The sequence below is a fragment of the Rhipicephalus sanguineus genome, chromosome 11 (genome assembly GCF_013339695.2).
Source record: "Rhipicephalus sanguineus isolate Rsan-2018 chromosome 11, BIME_Rsan_1.4, whole genome shotgun sequence".
Classification (NCBI taxonomy): domain Eukaryota; kingdom Metazoa; phylum Arthropoda; class Arachnida; order Ixodida; family Ixodidae; genus Rhipicephalus; species Rhipicephalus sanguineus.
In genome coordinates this window covers 21,589,225-21,612,482 of record NC_051186.1, presented here as the reverse complement: position 1 = coordinate 21,612,482, position 23,258 = coordinate 21,589,225, and the positions used below count along the sequence as shown (strand labels likewise).

Sequence of the window (23,258 nt, the reverse complement as noted above, 5' to 3'; positions counted from 1 at the left end):
GGTCCTTGTACTCGTTGATGCAACAAAGTTCCTTCGGTCAGTGACACACTTGTGGGGTTCGGCCGGGAGGAAAGGAGTTCGGGCGAGTTCGTCCGCTTCTCCCCAGAAGGGCAGGAAACGGTTTACGGCGACTTATAATTGCTCTTGTCAAAACATACGAGGCAGATCGGCACCGCAGCATCCCAAACCATGCCCAAGCGGCCCATTGTGACGTCTCTCTGCTGCTAATCGGAGCTCACACGATTCCCTTTGTGGGGCGTTTCCCGCCGCGGGGCGTCCGTTTCTGGGAAGCTAAAGGGGTCCGATGCTGTGGGAACGCATCTTCCGTCTACTATCATAGACAACGTGTCGCCAGAGACGGTCAGTCATAAAAAATCACAGAATATCCACGGAGTGAATGATGATGAGTGGGCGAAGCTGCGGATGTTCATCGGTAAACCGTGAATCTTCCGTGAATTCTGCCCAGTACATCATCACCGACGTGAGATCGGGCGCGTTTATACTAAAAGTTCGATGAGAGTTATGACGACTTGCAGCTCACTTTAATTTTACATGATTTTCATTGTTTAGAAAACCATTGCTTTAGAAAACATCTGGCGTCTTTCGTTAAGCAGCTGGCGTCTTTTCGTTTTGCTTTAGAAACATCTGGCGTTCTTTCGTTTTGCTTTTAGAAAACATCTGGCGTCTTTCGTTGGTTTATTTCATCAATCAACGGCGTTTTGAACAAAATTTTTATTGTTTAATCACGCACAGGAGAAATCTCACCAGGCACTACCTTGGAGGTAAACAATGGCTGCTAATGGGAATGAGAGACAGAAGAAGTCGGCTTTTAGCTAACACTTACACTTCTACTTCTACTAACGTTTTCTACTGGAACACGCCAATGGCTGCTAATGGGGAATGAGAGACAGAAGAATTCGGCTTTTAGTTAACGCGCACGCTGCGAATTTTTTATTGTTCAACAACGCACAGGAGAAATCTCCCACCGGCACCACCTGGGAGGTCATGATCTGGTACTAGCGTTACGACTGGTTACGCACTACGAGGGACGAACGGGTGCCGCTTTAAGGAGCTTCGCCCCTAAAAGGCCCTGCGCCGTCTTGCACGCTCTTCTGATGATGGCGTTGATTTTATTGCGCTCGTGTTGCATCCATCTGTGGTAGGCTGTAACGTATATGACGTGGCTGAAGATGAAGGATTCGACGAGCCTGATTAGGCCCCTCTCTCATGCCTGCCTTCCGGGACGTGACTCGTTTGAGAAGTTGGCCACTTTTTCCGAGAGACGGGCGATGATTTCGCCCTTTCTTTAGTGCTTTTCGATGCCTAGTATCCCCATTTTAGCAACCTGGGCGATCACTTTGCCGGATTTGTGGGTTCCCCGTCCACTCCAATGAATTTGGGACGCTTGTCGACGTAACTCAAAAATCCATTTATTAATAAAGCTTTAAAACCGTTACGGCAACCAATGCAAATACATAAAAGCAACTTCGAAGAACACTTCCGCGCCTGTCCCGCTAAACCTGGCCCCGGCGGACCGCACACACGCGCACCTCACGACAGTTCGTCGGCAACTCCCCCTCGGCCACTCGCCGTGCCCGGTTATGAAGCCTGTCCTTACTTTGGCGCATGCGCAGTGGCCTTCGCTGCTGGGTCTTATCACGTCCAGCGCTGAAATGGGTGGGGGTGGTGATTCGGTGGTTATCAAGGGTTCCCCACAGATTCAAATCTTTTCGCATAGAAGGGAACGTGTGTGTGCGTGACATTGACCGTTTCAAACTATCCTAGAATGCCTACTGCAAGTACAGTTGCTAAGTGCCGGCTAAACCATAATAGTTCCTTTTGCAAACTGGTGACGTAAGGTGGCACGCGCAACTGCACACCTTGTCGTGGGTGGGCAGCTTTTAACTCGTTGCACAGTTGACATGTTTTGACTCCTGGTGCGATTCCACGATTCTGCCACGCAATATTACATGCGTTAAGGAGACACCTCAAACTACACGACATCCTTAGTGCGTTTTTGACAGTGAAGGTGCTTAAGCTCGCCGTAATTTGTTGTTCGGAAACAGAAATTATCATCATCATGAACCGGCAGATTCTTCATCTTCGTCCTCTTCTGCTTCACTCCCAGAACACGATTTCTACGGCATGGCCCGTAATGAACACCTCATGGGTGAGAGAGAGAGCGGGAAAGAGAGATAGAAAAGGTATAAAGAAATGACAGAAATTTTTGCAGAAAAAAAAACTCTTCGCGAGGCGGGATTGGAAACCGCGTAACCTTGATCCGAAGGCGAGCGTCCTAGCTACTCGGCTATCCAGGCACGTTAGCAGAGGATAGCATAGCCTTGTATAGTGTAGTGTACAGCAAGGGGTGGGAAAGGGAAGTGAACACGAGGAGGAGAGACGGGATGGTGAAGAGGAGGGAACGGAGGAGGAGAGAGAGCGAGGCATAACACGGAAAGAAAGAGAGAGAGAAGAAGACAGGGGAAGAAAGAAAGAGAAAACTTTGCAAAAGCCAGGACTGCCATCAGCCCCGCTATCTCTTTAGCATTGCGCCGTCAGTGCAAGCTACGCTATTTTTTTACGAATCTGCTTCAAGCACTGGCGCGGCTCATTGGTAATAATAATGAGTAAGACTTGTTGCTGGGCGAGTTGGTTGAAATATATGGGGTACATTTTAGCTCAAACTGTGAAAGAAAGCACGGGAAAAAAGTAGGAGGAAGCAGAAAGGTCGGGCGCTAAAATTCAATTGTTTATTCGAAAGGTGAAGCCACAACATATAACCATTTGCGCATGCGTGCGTCAGTAAGGGAAAAATATCACGCTTTCATACCAAATAATTGCATCTCATTTCGGAAAAGTCAAACAGACGTATCACTCATACAACTCGTGCCTCTCTTCTTGATGTGAAACGCGTCCAATAACTCTCGCGCTATTGTGTCACTGCTCCTGCCTATTATCTGGATCTCACGAAGCAGATGCTCACAATTGCAGGCTACACAATGCGCAGGTAAGTGCGCGTTTCCTTTATTATTTAAGGATAATTCATGCTCCCGTGCTCGGTCGTTGACACATCGCAACCAATGGTCGACGCCGGAATTTCTGCGAAACGAGCTCCAGTAGCGTAGCCAGAAAGTTTTTTCGGAAGCGGGGAAGGGGGTTCACAATACTTTACGTATGTTCGCGCGTGCGTTTGTATGTGTGCGTATAAATCACTGGGAGAGGCTTCGTCCTGCAATGATGATGATAATGACGACCTGGGCACACTTCTCAGACAATATTGTCTATGACAGGCTGCCTGCAACGTCGAAGATGCATTTTAGTCAAGATGTAAACGCAATAGATTTGTCAATTCGTCATCCAACTGCATTATCAATTGTGAGCCATTTATTCTGTTTGCCACCGACTGCGAGGGTTATGTACGATATTTATCTATACTTTGTGCGTTGTTTCTCAATCGCTAGTCTGTATATAAGAGGTTTACTGATAGCGCTGCCGTTCGTGGTATCGAGGCATCAGACGGTCCCCATCTATAAGCCAGCAACACAGATATTTGTCGCACAGAGTACTGCTCCATGTCACAAACTGCAGCGGACGAGCAGGATGGAGCTTTTATTGCGATAGCAATTATAGTGACACTGCCGACGGCTTTTTGCTGTCGCCGTCACGTTCCGTATAAAGTCCAAGTCGATAACATCACCCCGCGCATCGTATGTTCTACCCGCGAATAAAAGCTCGCGAGCGCTGGCGACGAATGCGGCTAAAGCAGAGATGAAAAGAGCCGACCCATCTCCGTTGCACGCAGGACGCATGCGACAACATCACCCCACGTGCGAGGCCTGCCATGGATTGCTGCTTAAGCAGAGAGGAAAGGCCCCGCCCGTCTTCAAGGATGCTCAAAGAACAAGCCAGTCAAGACGACGACAGACAGAGGAGTGAAGTGGCCCACACAACGACTGGATAATCAACTGCGCTTTATTAGCAGAGTTGCACAAACTTTGTACCAACTGACCCAGACTTCGACCTTACTGCAATCCACGTCTTCAAGGAGCATGAAGGAACGCGGATGAGAGGGGGAGGATGTGTCGCTCGAGCAGCAACTGTGTACGTTAACTTTAAGGGCAACAGCTAGGGTGGCTACTTGGGCTGGTTGGTACTGCATTCTAAAAGGAAAAATACGTTCTTTGTGCGCAAAACGTTTGAGAAAAGAAGTCAGATAGGACAGAGCGCACAATCTGACTTCTTTTCTCAAACGTTTTGCGCACAAAGAACGTATTTTTCCTTTTAGAATAACTTTAAGGGCGTGGTCGCGATCCCTGGCACGAGTGCTATCTCGGCAGGCATCTAGTGATGCAGAACTATCGATGGTTCTATCGATACTAGCGATAGCTGAGTCACTATCGAACTATCAATGGTAAAAAATACTATCAGCGTATCGATAGTAAAAAATTCGATGGTACTATCGATAGTATAAAGACAACAGCACGAACTCATTGCAGAATAAACTTGGTTGCCCGCGCGCTTGGTACATAGTGGAGCCGGAGGGAGGTGCGGGCTGAAGGGTATGAAAGTTGACATGCTTGTGTTCTTCGCCTGAGTGCTTTGCTGACACGTGATCATAAAGCCAAACTGTTCAGCTGTAGCAAAAAGGAAGGCGTTACATGTGGTGGAACGGCGCGGCTTGAAATTTGCAGTGCATTTTATGATTTCAAAATAAAAAAAAAATATCATGAAGTAGGTTGGTTAATTGTAAGGTGTAACTCGTTGCTTCTGGATGTGAATTTATTGATGGACATATTTCGCCATTTTCACTGCGGAAATAATTTATTTATTTCGCGAAAAATTGCTCATAAATTAGGCGAAGATGATAGTAGGCTATCGCAAATATTTTGGCGGTTTGGCCGGCCAGCAACGGCATCACTATTCACATAGGCGTGAGCAGGGTTCCCCATTAGAGGGGGCAAAGGTTCGTCGCAGCGCCCCCCCCCACCCTTCTAAGTCAATGTACGGAGCAGATTTCGCGCCCCCCTCTTAGGTGATTAGGGGGGGCGGCCGCCCCCCCTGCCCCCCCCCCCCTCTGTGCGCACGCCTATGACTATTCACACCACTATCGATAGTATTGTCACGTGTTTGTGACGTTAAAAATGCTGCAGCAAGACTGGGAAATACGGAGTTCTTTATTTGGGCGAACTTGTGCCCAGAAAATCAAAACTCAATACACAAGCGATACACGCTGCGCACTGATAGCGGCGAGAACAGTCGTCGGCCGCCGAGTAATCTGATCATCGATGGAACGCGTCGTCTTTTATACATCAGTCATCGAACCTTCCAACGTTATCGCTGCATGGTGCTGGCTAATCTCTCGAATAAACTTGACTATTCGCGTCCGGCGCGTAATATTAACAGAATGATCTCAAACAATCGTGAAGCTTCTCAAACATTACGGCGCGGTCTGCGTAAAACGCTGCTAACAGTCTTTGTGGGTGGAACCCGAATACATCAAAACAAAGCAATAAACATGCGTGGCAGTTATATCGCTAGTAATATTAAACATGGTACTACTGATTGCACTATCGATAGTTTGTCTACACTATCGATAGTTTTAAAAAAGCTATCGATGCTATCGATAGCCAATTTACCGATAGTTATGCATCACTACAGGCATCCCAGACGGCTCGTATACCCTTTCGTGTTGTGCTCTCAACGCGAAGAGACTGCGAAAAGTGCTTCTTTCCCTGGAACGGCCGTATTCTCTTACACCAGCGTTTTGTAGAGTTATGCGAAATCGTATCCAAAAGAGTTAGCTGCCAGCCTTACTTCGTACATTATTTGAATTTGCTGCTATCGCATTCATTGCTTCGCCCTTGCGGTGACACTGACTGTTTTAATTAGTTCATTAATCCACAAGCCTTCGACCATCCATTAAGTAAAAGGCTTACCTGTATAGGTAAACAAACGCACACACGACCACCGGAAGCATGAGGGCGAAGAGGATCTTCAAGGCCCCACGTCCTCCCCTGTCTGTAACACAAAAGCAAATATTCATTGTCTTCCACGCATAGAGGGAAAAGCAGTCAAGTCTGCACCATAGGAATGATGAGTGGTGCCTTTGTGAATTGTATTTCCTAGAAGACATACTGCGCCCTGACCCTGAGTGAGGGCGCAAAATTTGCCGTGATTTTAAAAAAATGGAGTAGTTTGTTATGTTGCTTGCCGCCCTTGGTTTTACATTTGCTACTGACAGGCTACGGCGAGAGTCTCCGATCCGTTGTTGATTACAAACGCACACCAATTTTCAACCTTGAGAAGCGCGCAAGAAACACAGGGACTAAGAAGAGACACAGGACAAGCGCTTTCTAACAACTAGTTTAACAGTAAAGTTTAACAGTAGAAAGTAAAGTGGAAGAAAAGATAACTTGCCGCCGCCGGTCCCTGCCGGCGGCAAGTTATCTTTTCTTCCACTTTACTTTCTTCACACTTTATCCTAATTACAACGAATAACATTCCCTATAGGCACCCTGCAATGCAGTTTCCGAGATACGATGGTAGCGCCAGAAAACACAGCCTAGCGAGTGGACGCAGCAAAATCGAGTGTCTATCCTCCGCATCCTCTATGTTCAGAAACGCTCCTTGACTTGAACGTGACTTGCCATCGCCTCAATGCAGTGAGTTTGAAACGCGTTTGTAGCGTTTCTGCTGCCTTGGCACAGCCTGAAAAGAGCGCGTTCTAAACGCGTTTGTGCTGCATTGAAGGCGGTGGCAACATCCCTGAGGTGATTACGAACGCACGTAGGAAGCGTTCGTTGAAAGAGGCGCCCAGAAGGGAGACACTTGAGCGCGTCGATGTGTCCAGCGAGCGTTTCATTTTCTTGGTATCCCTGGCGGCTGGTGCCCTCAACACTCAGGCGTTCGATAAGAGCTCCATCGCGCCCTCTGGTCAGGGACGGGTGCCTATACTTTCTTTGGCATTATTGCCTGTTAGTTTTCATTAATACTGTCTCTAACCAAGAAACGGGCCCTTAAAAGTAATCGTCTTTCCTTCATTCATAGCGAGGGTCTCGTTCTGGCAGACATGATGCCTTCAGGTAGTATGAGAGGGATTATTGTTCAGCTGACAGCTCGTAAAAAGATCACGTGCTACGTGACGCCAACAGGCAAAAATTACACCATTTCCCGCTAAAGGGGACCATGAGGCGATGCGAAGCCGGAGCACTTGCACGATCGCGTTCTGTTGGCGTTCTTTGGGCATGCTACCGACCTCGCGTCGTGGAACGCGAAGAGGAACGCTACGCGCGTTTTGTCTTCCCTTAACCTGGCCGTTAATTCTCACAGGGCGAGCGGGGAACGCAGTCGGCAGGCATGCGAGAGGGGGCAGCGTAGGAGAGGAGAGAGAGGGGGAGGGGACGCGTATGCGCTGGTGTTCATCGCGGCGTTGCGCAGGAGAGAATTTCGGCATGTCTAGCCCGCGTTTCAGAGGAAGAGTGGAAAGGGGGAGGGGAGAGGGATAGTGGAGAGGGGGAGTGGAGAGTGAAAGGGGAGAGGTAAATTGGAGAGGGGTGGGAAAGAGGGAGGGGAGAGGGTATGCGCATGCGCAGTAAGGGCGGTCACGCCGCACACCACCACCACCACCACCGGATTGAACTCCACCATAAGATACTTCGCATCTAAAAAAAGAGTGTTCCACACTCGCCGCCATGGCTGCGACTGGCGCTGACTAACACTCACAGGTTTAAATGCACATATATACCCCATAAAGTGGACGGGAGGATGACCACCGCCGTAGCTCAGTCGTAGAGCATCGGACGCGTCATTAGAAGGTCGCAGGTTCGGTCCCTGCCGGCGGCAGGTTATCTTTTCGTCCACTTTACTTTCTTCACATTTATATTCTAAATACTAGAGATAACACCCCCTATACTTTCCTTGGCGTTATTGTCTGTTAGTTCTCATTAATGTTGTCTCTAACCAAGAAACGAGCCCTTAGAAGTAATCGTCCTTCCTTCATTCATTGCGAGGGTCTCGTTCTGGCAGACATGATGCCTTCAGGTAGTATGCGAGGGATTATCGGTCAGCTGCCAGCTCGTAAAAAGATCACGTGCTACGTGACGCCAACAGGCAAAAAAAGACACTCGCCGCCATGGCTGCGACTGGCGCTGACTCACACTCCCAGGTTTAAATGCACATATATACCCCATAAAGTGGACGGGAGGATGACCGCCGCGGAAGCTCAGTGGTAGAGCATCGGACGCGTTATTCGAAGGTCGCAGGTTCGGTCCCTGCCGGCGGCAAGTTATCTTTTCTTCCACTTTACTTTCTTCACACTTTATCCTAATTACAACGAATAACATCCCCTATACTTTCTTTGGCATTATTGTCTGTTAGTTTTCATTAATATTGTCTCTAACCAAGAAACGAGCCCTTAAAAGTAATCGAACTAGTTTAACAAGTAGTTTTCAAGGTGTGAGCGTAAGTTTATATTCTTATTATATTTGATGGCAACTTGAGCTTTCACTGACATACAAAATGATTAGGACAGGTGTCAGGGTAAGCTGACACGAGTTGCATATTGAGGGCAGGCGCATGCATGTCTTCCGTGCTGGTGCTAGAGCAGCGTAATGCTGCCATTCAGCCTTTTGATGAAATATTTGCGTGTCGGTCGGTTATGAAAGCTGTACATGATTAAGAGCGCAAAATTCAGGATCTAACTATCAAAATCGGTATACAACAGTCCCGAATGGGACAAGACGCTCCGTTATGACCGCTCTTCTCAGTACAAAATGAATGAAAAACTTTATTGGTGCAAAGAAATTCTCCCGGCGAAGGTGGAGCCTTCAGTCCAGGGCCCCTGTGGCCTTTGCCATCTTGCGAGCTCTGTCGATCCGCTAGAGCTGTTCTTCAGGCTTCGAGCAGGACAGCGCCGCCTCCCACTGCTCCGGTGTTGGTGTGTTGTTTATTGGCACAGCCTTTGAGTGTTGGAAGGCCCATCTAACGTGATAAAGTGTTGCATGTTGCCCGCATATCGGGCATTTGTTGTCGTATGTAGCCGGATAGATTTTGTTAAGTAGACTGAGATTTGGGTATGTATTAGTCTGCAGCTGTCTCCAGGCAACCGACTGCTCGCTACTGAGGTCTTTGTTGGGAGGCGGTAAATCCTCCTCATGGCTCCCTGATGTTCTAGAATTGCCCCACAGCGTCTAGTGACTGTGTCTGGTTCCCCGTCGTTGTGCGCCCCCCGGTTGGCGTATGCTCGGGCGTTGGCGTCAGCACGCTGGTTCCCAGTCACAGTTTCATGGCCTGGTGTCCATGTAATGGAGCAGCACGAGAAGGTGATTTTTCTCGCCTTGAGTATGCGGATGGCAGCAGTGGATACGCGTCCGCTGCTGTATCGTCTGCACGCTTCTTGCGAGTCCGTAACTATTTCAGCAGTGGATTCTTTGCCCTGGTGCGTGATGGCGAGAGCGATCGCTACTTCCTCAGCTTCGAGGATGTTGTTGCTTTTGATCGAAGCGCTGTTGACTTCTCTAAGCTCGTGATCAACAACGCTCACTACCGCCCCGGAGTGTTCTCTGTATGTGGTTGCGTCCACGTACAGTACATCTGTTCTCCCTGTGAAATTTCTTTCGTGTGCTTCTGATCTTGCCTTTCTTCTGGCTTTATGTATTTTCGGATGCATGTTTCTAGGTATTGGGCTGACCTCAATTATCTGACGAATATCCTTCGGTATACTCTCTGTATTGTTAATTTCTCGGCAAGCATCCCTCGTGCCCAGTATCTGCAGCGTGTACCTGCCCTTTGGAGTCAGCATAAGTCTCATTTTCTGCGCAAGCACGTGCGCCTCGATGTGTTCTTGAACTGTGTTGTTTATGCCCAGTTTAAGGAATTTCTCCGTCGAGGTGTTGACTGGTAGTCCGAGGGCGCCTTTGTAGGCTTTTCTAAGGATTGCCTCTAATTGTTCCTTTTCCTGTTTGAGCGGTGTTTGGTAGGGTGCACTGTATACAATCCTACTGACCACGAGAGCCTGTACAAACCTACACGTGTCCTCCTCCTTCATACCTCGTCTTCTGTTGGAGATTCTTGCGATCATCCTCGTAATCTGCGCTGTGGTGTTTGAGAGCTGCCTGATGGTGTGGTCTATACGACAGTTACTTTGTATCCACATGCATAGGATCTTAATTTGGGATGCTTCCGGAATGTTCTTCCCCCCTATGTAGATGTCTATGGAGTTTTGCAAATTGTACCCTCTTCTGTAGACTCTGAGAACCTCGGATTTCTCCGGGGAGCAGTCAAGTCCGCATTGTCAGATGTAGTCGTGGACCGTATCTGCGGCGCGTTGCAGAAGGTCTTGCTTTTGTCCTAAGGATCCCCTTGTTACCTAGATTGTGACATCGTCTGCGTAGATGGCATGTCTGAGTCCTTCAATTTTTTCGAGGTCCCGTGCTAAGCCGATTATAACGACCTTAAAAAGCATAGGGGATATCACAGAGCCTTGTGGTGTTCCCTTTTTGGGCGTGTTGAATGTGTCAGTCCGGATGCCTCCTATACCAATCGTGGCGGTTCTGTTACCGAGGAAAGCTTTGACGTAGTTGTGTATTCTTTGCCCGCAACTTAACTTGCTGAGCCCCTCTAGCACAGCCTTGTGACTGACATTGTCAAAGGCTGCCTTAAGATCAAGCGCGAGCAATATGTTTTCGCCATACTTTGGGACGGCAGTAAGCACCTCCTCCTTGATTTGCAGGAGGACGCCTTGTGTTGAGAGGCCTTTTCCAAATCCAAACATGGTGTGCGGCATGAGTTTGTTATCCTCCAGGTGGGTCTCCAACCTCTGACGCACTATTCTCTCGTACACTTTTCCCAAGCATGAGGTTAGTGAAATGGGTCTCAGGTTTTCCATGCTGAGAGTCTTTCCTGATTTTGGAATCATCACTATTTCCTCATGTTTCTAGTCGTTCGTCATGGTACCCTGTTCCCAGTATTCGTTGACGAATTCCGTAAACCTTTTGATAGAGTTTTCGTCCAGGTTCCTTATCATGGCGTTGGTGATGCCATCTTTGCCTGGCGTGGTGTTCTTTGTCGCCGACATCATAGCGTGTCTGACTTCTTCTGTGGTAATGGGTTCGTCTAGAGCGGGATTCGCTTCGCCAGTGTATGCCAAGCTGCAGTCGGTATCCGCTACATCGCCAATACAGCGCAGCTTGAGGTTTTCTAGCATTTCCCGGTCTGAGCCCTGAAATTGGTGCATGATCCTTTGGGTCGTCTTACGGGTTTCAGTCTTGGTCTTGGTTGGGTATATGAGAGCCCTTAGCAAGGCCCATGTCTTTTTCCAACCTAGTGTACCCTGTAGCTCGTTGCATTTTTGGTCCCAGTTGCGCCTTGAGAGCTCCGTCGCATACTCTTCGGCTTCCTTGGTGACCGCGGCGATCTTAAGTCGGAGTTTCCTGTTGTGTTTCTGCCGTTTCCATACGGTGACGATAGCGACAGCTCCACCGGCCGATAAGGGTGGAACTGTCGTGATTATGAATAAGTCTGCTTATACTGCCGAAATTCAGAGACAGCTAAGTGACGAACATTTCTACAGGAGCCTTGATAACGATACGACGGAACGGTTCAAGGAAATTGTTTCTCATAGTATAAAGGACCTCGTCAAGGACGACAAAATCAGTGAGAAGGCAATACGGTCATTAATCCCCCTCAGCCCAATCCCGGGGCGATTTTATATCCTGCCAAAAAATGCATAAGGCAAATAATCCGGGTCACCCTATTGTGTCCGCTATCGTCACCGTCACTGAACCACTTTCTAGCTACGTTGATAATCTTATTAAAGATATTCCGCCCACTTTCAACTCATACCTGAAAGACACGAATCACTTCTTGCTCGATATCATTAACCTGGATGTACCATCTGGTTCCTTACTTGTAACACTAGACGTGGCCTCGCTTTATACGAACATCCCACATATCGACGGCATTCAAGCAGTATTGCAGGCTTATGAAGATAAGGTTTCTAACAAAACAGTGGGTAGCACTACACTGATGCTGTTACTAGAACATATCTTAACGTTAAACAATTTTGAATTTGATGGCGCGCATTATGTGCAGGTTAATAGGACCTCTATGGGTACGAAAATAGGACCAAGTTATGCAAACATTTTTATGGGCCAGCTCGAAGACAAATTCCTAGATACTTGCAAACTCAAACCATTTCATTATAGGCGGTACATTGATGATGTATTTCTGATCTGGCACCACGGGGAGAGGGAACTTTTGTCATTCATTGCAGCCTTGAACAATGCTCACGTGTGGTGTATCGTAGAACGAGGAACTTACGCGACTTACTAACGTCGTCAAAAATTACCCCCGCAACTTATCCTGGTTGTCATCCTTGCCACAAGCCCCTTTGCAAGGTATGCAGCCACATGAGCAACACAAGTTACGTTAAGAGCACAGCTTCAAACTTTCATCTGAAGATAAAAGGGGATTTTGACTGTGGCACAAGCAACGTTGTGTACATGCTTGAATGCTCTGTGTGCAAACTTCAGTATATCGGGCAAACTGAAACCGCTTTTAGACTGCGTTTGAATAACCATAAGTCACATGCGATAAGCCTACCTAATCTACCTCTGTCCAAGCACGTTAATATTCCTGGCCACTCTTTCGATAAACTCACAGCAACTATACTGGAATCCGGTTTCCCTTCGCACCATCATAGAGAAATTCGCGAGCCATTCCTCATTTACAAGTTCACCGCTGTCTCATCTGGCATAAATGAAAATCCAGGCAAGCTGACGTTTCTTTCGGCGCGGAACTAAGTTCTAGTATCATCACAATCTAATAATAATCCCTGTATACGCAGATTTTTGCTGCACGCTTTCGTCGCATCGCTTTTCTTTGCTTTTTGTTGTCGATGTTCGCACCCCTTCAATTGTTTAGTGACGGATCTTGTCTTGTTCAAGCGCTTTTTCTTTCTTTCTCTTTTTTTCCTATATGCGTTTGCAGATTTGTATTTTTTGTTTGTAGATCTTGTTACGGTTTTCAAATTATTAGTCACGCAATCTGTTTCATGGAAGCGCCTATTCTTCAGATACGTTTACACGCCTTTGCAATGACCTGTTGTTGTCACCGTGCATAACTCGCCTTACTGCAGTGATTACTGTGTGATAGTGACAGATCACATGTTAGGGGCCCCTTATAAGAGGCCCCTTATAAGAGCGCATTTCTGTATTGTGTGTTCCCTGATGAAGGCCGGTCCCCGGCTGAAACGTCGGATCAATAAAAAGTGTTCGTGTTGACCGTCCTCTACTTCGCAAACCATATATATATATATATATATATATATATATATATATATATATATATATATAGTAGCGTAGTGTTCGTGTCACTGCTTGGTCACCGCTGGAGGGATGACACGTACACACAGCAACAGCAGATCCATCGACTTTCCCCTAAATTGATTTATTTGGCTAAAGTTTTCCTAATTACACGTTGTACACACTTGTACCCTACATAACTGACAAATCTGAGTAGCACTGGCTGCAACCTGCTCTCGAGGCGTATCCTGTGCGACTCTCGAGGCTCCTCTGGAAGCGTCCCGAGGCCACCCCAGAGACCAAACAAAAACGAGCATTCAGAAGTCCCCGTTGACCACACCCAATCGGGTGTCACGAATTCAAACAGGTAGTACACCCAATCCGGGCGGTCTCCATAGAGTTTGAACTCGATGACCGCCGTCCGCCTAAAGAATAATGATCTGAAGCAAAAACACACAAGAAGCTACCGCGACATCCGTTAGGCTTCCAGCGTACAGTTCACCCCGCATATCTTCAGGCGCCGTGGATGCAGAGCCGCCTGCGTCCCCTAAATGGGAAACAGCCTCTCATAGGAAGAAAGATATAGCTGTCGCACAACAGAGCCGGTGAGCAACTCAAGGACACCGCCTCAAACCCTGCTCTTGGGCAGATCCGCAACATTGGAACGAGCCAAAAGTTAGAAGAAAATAACTACATCAACGTTTACGCGACATGTCTCCTATACAATCTAAGTGTGTCCCCACTCTTGAGCTGCAAGTAAACTAAAAAGCCACAAACAAGGGCATAATGTGCTCACGCCCTCCCCCCAAAAGAACATGTCACGTACATTTAAAAGGAAATGACACATATCTGTAACATGCGAAAAAGGCGACCCGCAACCGAATAAATGTACAAAAATTTTAGATCTGCAAGACACTAAAACACTAATACATGATGGCGAAATACACATTCTCAAAAAAAAGATTGGACCATCTCCCCGAAGGGAACGCTGATGGGATGCGAAGCAGCAGGGTTGCGCACCGGTGGCGTCACGGGTTGAACGGCGCTAACGCGGGTGCTGCGGTGAGCGCTGGAAGATTCGTTTGAAGCGAAACTCGGTGTAGCGTTTACTGGTGCACGGCCACCTGGATCGGGGCGCGCGGCGGTGTTGCTCCGGCCGCCCCTAGAGTCACTGTATATGCTACCTTTAGGTAGCAGAGTAGCGCATAGGTCCGGCTAGCAACCACAGCTATGCGGTGAAGTCGCACTTCGTTTTTGCAGGCGACATGCCTACTGTGTCGCCGATTAACCTGCCTGGCGTGTCGAAGACCGGCGATAAACATTGGCTGTCGATGGCTAGTGTTAATTCAGTTCGCTGCAGCGGCGGCGTCGAGAAATAAAAAAATTGGCGCAAGCGGCAGCTTCTCCGCAATGCATGGTTGCTAGCGGCGTTGGAAGACAGATGCGCAACTCTGCTACCTGAAGGTAGCATATACAGTAACTCTAGCCGCCCCATTCGGCGCGCGCCCCCTTTGAAAAAATGTAATTGAGGTAGTTCAGCCGCGCGCCGCGACGCGGCGCTCTCCTCCCACCCCCTTGCGGATGATGCCGCGCTGGCCGCGCCGCAGACAGCCGCAGATGTTTTTGGAAAAATGCACACTGGACATCGTGCACGTGGTGACTGGAATCAAGGTACGCTGTTATGTATTGTTAATCGGGCTTTACACAGTGAGTGTTGTTCTCTGTAGCATATTACGATCGAGATAGAGCCAAGCAGCGTGCTTAGGAGATTTCGTGTGGCGCGGCGCGTTCATATGCCATGACCACGGCCGCTACATAAGTGCCATGACACAAGTATTGTGCCGAGTACGTGATTTGCCGTGCTTCTCATTCTTTGTTTTGGCGCTTGTTTCTCCCACGGCCGCCTGGACCGGCGCGCGCCATGCTTCTTTCTAAAGGAAATACATTTCGTCGTCGTCGGCACTGCATAGCTATCTTCTGCGGTCGAGAGCTGTCTTAAGAGCATCACGTTGCTGGAAACCTTCATTGCGGTAATGATAATGCTGTAGTCGTTTTCGCCTTGCTGATGATAGGCAACATTTTGTTGTGGGCACGTCTCTTTGCATTCTGAAGTTCACGATACGACAGTGATGTGAATGCGACGTTCTTATTTAAGCGCAGGCCACATGTAGGCGAATTTGAACGCGAAAGCGATGAGCGACGCTTGTCGCCTGCGAATTAGCTAAGGGTCGGTCGCGCAATGGCCACTTTCTCTCGTTTTGGTATGGCTTGTCGTTTTAACGCGACAGCATGAAACAGCCCGTTTCGCAGCAATTCCGGTGTCGGCGGTGTGTGTGCGTACGTTCGTGTGCGTGTGTGTATGCGCGCCGATATCGCTGTCGCATTTAACTCTTAAAGGCGAAGCTTAAGGGTCCCCCAGTTTCCGCCTCCATTATTGCGTGCATGCGGTTTGCCCTTTAAGATTCGAACTAATCTACCGGTTCGTTGGCTGAGCGGCTACTGATAAGGCTTTCTGCGACTAGCAAATATGTTTTCATATGCATGTTCACATTGTCAGACCACATTGACTTCAGGCAAGTAATTTGTTTCTTAGTCTGCGTTGGGATTCCGTGTGTGATCTACCGTGTTTTTCAGAAACGTGCCGTACTGCTGCGTGCCTTACTGAAAGATTACGTTGCCTCGACGCCAAAGTGGCATTCCTTCCAGCAGGTAAAGGTCGCGCACTCAAGGCCGCAGCATCCCAAGGGAAATCCACCAACCTCCTTTAAGCAGCGCAACCAACCTTCGGATCGTTTCCCCTATTCTGGAAGCACTCAGAAAAAAAGTAGTTTTTAAAGGGGTACTGACACAAAATTTCGCGGCCGAGATAGCCTGCTGGATCGATTCCCGTGTACGTGCGTGTACCATCTGCAAAATATCGACAGCGAATAAAGCTTGGAAGGTACTTTATATGATTTTTTACTGATATACTGCACTTAAGAACACCAAAACAATTTTCTTGAAAATTGACTTACGGGTGTTTTCGCTTCGGTCACCATCATCACGACAAGGACTGGCGCACACACACACACAAAATAAAGAATATAGCGATAGCCGCCATCCATCCTTTTATGTGCTTTTTGTGAGGGTGGGGGAACTGCTATGCTAACCCATGGTTACTCTACAGCGATATCTTCAAGGCGCCGCAAACCTTCCCGCATAGAGCGCAAATGAATGGAGGGGTAGTAGGCGCGCGCCGCGGCGCGGCGAAAGGAGCGGCCGCGCCCCTTTGCGCAATTACGCCTCCTCCGTCCGAATGGGACGGCCGGAGCAACACCGCCGCGCGTCCCAATCCAGGTGGCCGTGACTGGTGTAAACGTTTGTTTGAAACGCAGACACGGGAGGCGAGCGGGCGTCGGAGCAACGCCACCTAGACAAACTTCGTCAAGGCCTGGAAGCTGTTCGAGTGACGTGTCACTAGTGGGCTGACGCTCGACCTGCGTGAGCTACGGTATGCGTGCTTTAGCGGCCGTTTAGTTCATTTCATATACACCGAAATCGGTATCGCGGAACAGGAGTGTATGACAAACAGGACTCATAGGCTGTAACATGTAAATTATGACATGCATGTCATGTAAGGCTTGATTTACATGACACACTCTTGGAGCGCTCGCTGCCGTTTCATTAAATGTATGTATACTAAAATTGGCATAGCATTACATGGTTGTATGACGAACATAAATGACAGGTTGTAACGTAAAAATCATGACATTCATGCCACGTGCGGCATGACTTGCATGCCACGCACATGGTGGGCTCGCAACGGTTTGGCTAGCAAGATGTGTATCAAAACTGGCATGCCGTGACGTGGCTGTATGAGGAGCATAAGTGACAGGTCTTAGCATGCAAATCATGACATGTTTGTCAATTAAGGCGTGAATTATATGACATTGTCAAAGTAAACTTCCGGCTGTTTCGCTAACCGGATTTATAACAAAAGCGGTAGGACGTGAAATAAGTGCGTGACGAATATAAATGAGCAGCCATGTATTGCATACACGAGAATGTAAGTTCTATAGCATGGTATTTAACGAAATGTACATGCATGAATGCACGACAAACATTCAATAGTGAACCCGTTGTTATGACCTGAAGGCCTTCATTTGCCTCACAGACAAATAATGCGATATATGCAGATCCTTGCTGACTGCTACGCATTACATCAACTCCCACAGTGCGTGACATGTGGCGACTTTTATATTCGATTGGAACCCCCGTTATTTGCGTGCCAAATGTTCTAATAATGAAAAACAACGCATGCTTCAAAGTACATAAATAAGCATACACATCTCGTTCCGCTTTTGTGCCTTGTTTATTGCAAACTTCTCGTAGAATATCGTCCGGACTGAAGTGTTTCTCGTACACCTGCAAGTGACAAGAGAGTGACAACTTTACCATTCGCGTTTCTGCAGTTCACCCTAACGTACTGCGAAACGCACGCACGTGACAAAAACGAAACGTAATACCATAGTCCCTCAATACTTTTTCTGGTCACGAAACTTCCCCGTCACTCTATGGGAGAGCTTTGTGTGTCGTCAACTTTGACCGCGGGGCGGCGCCACTAGCGTTAGGGGGGCACCCGCGGCACTCGTCGAAGTAGTCAGCGAGGCGACGGCGTGGTGTGTTTGTTTTTGTGCATCGTGCTGTATCGCGTGTGTGTGGTGCTTTCTGTGCGTCTGATCGTGTTCATACGTGACGAATAGTTAGCGGCACCGTGACGAACGATGTAGAAGACGTCCTGCGTTCCGCACGGTCGCTCCGGCGAACAAGGCACTCGTCGAGCTCAGCGCGGCGACGCGCTCTGCGTTCGCTTTGTTTGCGTCGTTTTATCGCGTGTGTGTGGTGCTGTGCGTGCCTGTGACCATTTTCGTATGTGACACACAGTTAGCGGCAGCTTCACGAACGATGACAAAGACATGCTGTGTGCCGCGCTGTCGTTCCGGCTATATGTTTTTCGGTGAAGAGGCGGGATTCACGCCTGTCGTACGTACGGCTGTGTACTGGCAATGTTGGTCGCGGTTCTTCCGCCGACGTCGGCTACAGCCTCGAGGAAAATAAAAACCTTCAAAAAGGCATGACCAAACAGTCTTTGCTAAATCAGCGTGCAGGGCAAGGCTGCACGCCGATTCCACCGCGATCGAAAGGAATAGAACATTGCCGTAACCGAACAGACATTGATGACCGCTACGCGCAGGTACGAGCACGCTGCCTATACGCGATGGGTGATCAGTATATAAAAACACACGAAAATATGTCCGTGAAGCCACCAGAGCGAGTTTCCGCCACGGAAACCTCTCGACGCACCAAAAACGCCGTTTAAGCGGCCGCGATGAAAGCCCCCTTGACTGCAGTAATGCCCCCTGGCGGGAGGAGCTGTCCCTATACCAAACTTGGCCCGAAGTTTCGTGACCAGTAAAAAAGTATTGAGGGACTATGGTAATACCATCATACTACATGAAACGGAATACACGAAAATCAAAAGAGGTGTGTATTTACCTTTGAATGCTTTGTCGGGCTGAAATTATCCTTTGGGTTAACACGTATCCATGCCTTCCGCGTGTCTTCATCGGTTGGAAATCCAAATACGTGTGCCTTGGGCCTCGAGTCGTAGTTGCCACAACAATGTAGAACACAACACTTCCCTGGCATCACAGCCTAGTCACTCAACGACCAACACGCTCACAAACACAAGCAGCACACATCACAGCTTCGAAGGAACCGACGGCACTCAAAGCAACGCAGCATTAGCGTTTCTCGCACTGCTTTCAACTTAACTCGGCATCGGATGGCAGCCAGCGCGTGAGAGATTCGATACACGTCCAGCTTCGAAAACTAGTAATGCTGAAGTGACCAAAACGCCGATGCGAACGCGCCGCCGAACGCGGGCGTAGGCGATGATCCGCCACCAAGCACAGCGCACAACGCAACCAGCGTCGCATGATGCATGGGTGCTAGCGTCCGCCGAGCAAGAGCGGCCCACTGAAAAAAGTCAGCCCACTACCTCTGACGTCACGCGACAAATGGAGTTTAGCTTCCCGGCCTTGACGAAGTTTGTCTATACTCGCCGACAACTTTTCTTGGCACTGAAGGGAAAGCTACGGGGGCGGAGCGTCTGCACATGTACTGCTACGCGAAGTAGTCCGGTTTGGCGCGCGTCTCGTAACGCTGTGGAGTGTGATGGCTAGCGTTGCACTTTGACACAAACGCTGCTTAGCGTCTAAGGTACGGGTAAAAGGCGCGACTTTTTCACGCACTCAAAAACGCAAAGTGACAACGTGTAAAGTAAAAGAAATGCAGATATCTCGCTTGTGTGCGCTGCGTTCCGTCACAAAAGGCTACATGTAGAAAATGAAGGAGCATTTTATATATCTCACACAGAAAATACGGACGCAATTGTGGGACTACTTTCATTAGCGGTAGGATACGTGCATTGTGGCTCTGTAGCCTTCGCTTCAATGCCAAGAAAAGTTGTCCGCGAGTATAGGTGGCGTTGGTCGGAGCCGGCAGCTGCGGCGCTCCGGCGGGTGAGGGAGAGAGTGACGTACGGGCGCACCTGCGAGGGAAGCGTGCGAGGGGTGCGTGACGTCAACGCCCAGCTGCGGCGTGACCTACTTGGCACCGCTCCAACACCTGCGCCGAGGGAAGCGCGTTGCCTCGCGTTTGTGCGGACGGACGGACAGCGTTACGCAGGCTAGTCAAAGAGCTGCTACGCATCTAATAAAACTTGGTTTTGAACAATGAAACAAGAAAAATTACACCATTTCCCGCTAAAGGGGACAATGAGGCGATGCGAAGCCGGAACACTTGCACGATCGCGTTCCGTTGGCGTTCGTTGGGCATGCTACCGACCTCGCGTCGTGGAACGCGAAGAGGAACGCTACGCGCGTCTTGTCTTCCCTCTAGTCTGGCCGTTAATCTCACAGGGCGAGCGGGGAACGCGGTCGACAGGCGCGCGAGAGGGCGGCAGCGTAGGAGAAGAGAGAGAGGGGAGGGCACGCGCATGAGCTGGTGCTCATCGCGGCGTTGCGCAGGAGAGAATTTCGGCATGTCTAGCCTGCGTTTCAGAGGAAGATTGGAGAGGGGGCGGGGAGAGGGGCAGTGTAGAGGGGGAATGGGAGAGGGGAAGTGGAGAGGAGGTGTGTGGGGAGGGTATGCACATGCGCAGTAAGGGTGGTCACGCCGCACACCACCACCACCACCGGTTTGAACTCCGCTATAAGATGCTTCGCATCTAAAAGATAAACTGCTAACTAGAGTTCTGACGTACACATATCAGTACGAAGGCACACACGGAGACACACAGAGTTCCAAAAGGAGTCCTTCAACTCACTCACTCAACATCACTGGCTGTGTTGTAAATCTCGGTGTCACTGTCACTAGCCCAGAGTCTTTTCGGTTCGGTGTCGGATGACTGGTGCCTACATTGTGCCCGCGGATCAAAGTACACCTCGGTGTCACTAGTCGAATGTTCACTTTGACCGTGGTCACTTGCGGGCGGAACTGCTGCACCACCCTGTGGCACTGTGGTGTCAACACTCGCGTTCACTCTCACTCTCGTCATCCGCGTCGTCGTCGAGACATGAACGGGGGCGACAAAGTTTCAAACGCGCTACATTCACAATGTCCCTCTTCCTTCCGCTGCGGTCCACGACCTCCCAGTCCTCCGCTACTCGTCGAAGGAGGCGAAATGGTCCATGGTAGCGGTGGAGGAGCTTTGTTGTTTTGCCCCTCGCTCGTCCACAAGTAGACGAATTGCCCCGGTCGAAACACAGCCCCGCGCCGTCGGGCATCGTACGCTCTCTTGTTTTTTTTGTTTGTTGCTCCCTCTCGCGCTCAGCTACGAGCTCAAGAGCTTGGCGAAGCCTACGCGCCACTGCATATGCATTGAAGGCGCCCTCATTGTCACGTTGTAGTTCGCATCATTGGGCAAGGTCGGCTCGCGGCCATGCAACAAGAGAAATGACGTGAAGCCGGTTGTCGCTTGTTGCGAAGAATTGTAACCGAAGACGACATAAGGAAGGAATTCGTCCCAATTACGGTGGTTTGTAGAAACATACATACTGAGCATGTCTGCAAACGTACGGTCGAACATCTTGCACAGGCCATTCCTCTGCAGGTGGTAGGCGGTGGTTGTGATGTGGTTGCTCCCCATTGCTCGGAATATCTCTTCAGTGAAGTTACTAACAAAATGCTTTCCCCGGTCAGTGATTACCTTCGCCGGGGCTCCATATCGTAGAACCACTTGCTCCACAAAAGCTTGGGCTGCCTCACCGACCGTTGCAGCGAGGCAGGCAACCGCTTCTACCCACTTTGTGTGATAGTCAGTCAACACAAGCACGTAGCGATGGCCGCGTTTACTTTTCACGAAGGGTCCGAGAAAATCCATTCTGATTTGCTCGCATGGCCGCCCCACGGGGTTTATAGGTTGGATAAAACCGACAGGTTTACCGGGTGGTGGTTTTCTCGTCTGGCAGTCTGGGCAGGTGAGGACATACTCGCACACGTATGCGAACATCTTTTGCCAGAAATACCGGCAACGTAGTTTTCCCCATGTGCGCTTGACACCAAGGTGGCCTGCCGTGGTGTCGTCGTGGCAGTGCTTTAGGATGTCTGGTCTCAGACACTTGGGGACAACAAGTGCCGCGCGGTCTTCCTGAAACCCTTTTGCTCTCCGATACAAAACACCATCGATTAACCGAAAGCTCCGTGCCGTTCTTTCAGTTTTCCTGACAACGGGTGTGTTCGGCCGCTCGGGGTGCTGGATAATTTCTCTCATCCATGAATCTGCCCTCTGCCCTTCCCCAACATCCACTTGGTCCAGAGCCAGCAACGGTAATTGGTTTTCTTGACTTGCTGGCGCGGCATCATGAGGAAGGCGAGAAAGCGTATCGGCATTTCCATTCTTCCGGCCTGGGCGGTGTCTCAACGTTATGTCGAATTCCTGCAGCAACAAAGACCACCGCAGGAGACGACCATTCGGATTCCGGACTTTCATAAGTCAAGCAAGGCTAGCTTGGTCGGTCACGACTGTGAATTGAGCCCCCAAAACGTACGGCCGAAACTGTGCACAGGCGTACACGACGGCGAGACGTTCTTTCTCAGTGCTGCTGCAATTAACCTCAGCTTCATTAAGGTGCCGGCTAGCATATGCGATGACTCTTTCTTGAGCTGCAATTTTCTGAACGATCACGGCGCCCATGCCGTAATCGCAAGCATCCGTGTGCACCTCTATTGGCCGTCCCGGCTCAAACTGACGCAGAACGGGGGCTGTGATAGGCTTCTGTTTGAGGGACTGCATCGCTACTTCGCAGACCGCATCCCAGACGAAAGGAACATCTTTTTTGGTCAGGTTGGTCAGAGGTTGAGAAATACTGGAAAAATCCTTAATGAATCGCCGATAGTAGTTGCAGATTCAAAGAAAGCTCTGCACACCTTTCTTGTTTGGTGGCTTGGGGAATTTTTCGATCGCTGCCACTTTGTCGGTATCCGGCCGGATGTTTTCGCGTGTAAGAATGTGTCCGAGATACTTGATCGCCTTTCGGGCGAAACTGCACTTCTCGGGCTTCAGTCGTAAGTTCGCCGCGTCCAAAGCCATAAGTACACTTTCCAAGTCTTTCATATGTGCTGCCATGGTCTTAGATAAAATCGCAATGTCGTCCAAGTAGTCCAAAGATACCCTCCAGGGCAGGCCACTGAGGACTTTGTTGATCATTCTCTGAAATGTGGCGGGTGCGTTACACAGACCGAATGGGACAACGTTGAATTCGTAGAGTTCCCGCCCACATGAAAATGCTGTCTTAGGCTTATCCTCCTCTCGAATTCCAATTTGCCAGCAGCCTGATGTCAAATCCCATGTTGTGAAGTAACGGGATCTCTGCAGCACATCAAGAATGTCGTCGATTCTCGGCAAAGGGTGCA

The 23,258-nt window shown here is 49.3% G+C and overlaps 1 protein-coding gene across 1 annotated transcript in view; it reads right to left on the bottom strand.

Annotated features, from left to right (window-relative positions):
• LOC119374516 (uncharacterized) overlaps positions 1–23,258 on the bottom strand; it is a 193,396-nt gene that overhangs the window by 34,809 nt on the left and 135,329 nt on the right. The window contains exon 6 of the mRNA XM_037644649.2: positions 5,937–6,018. Within this exon, the coding sequence (XP_037500577.1) occupies positions 5,937–6,018 (82 nt within the window). The remainder of the gene's footprint in view (positions 1–5,936; positions 6,019–23,258) is intronic.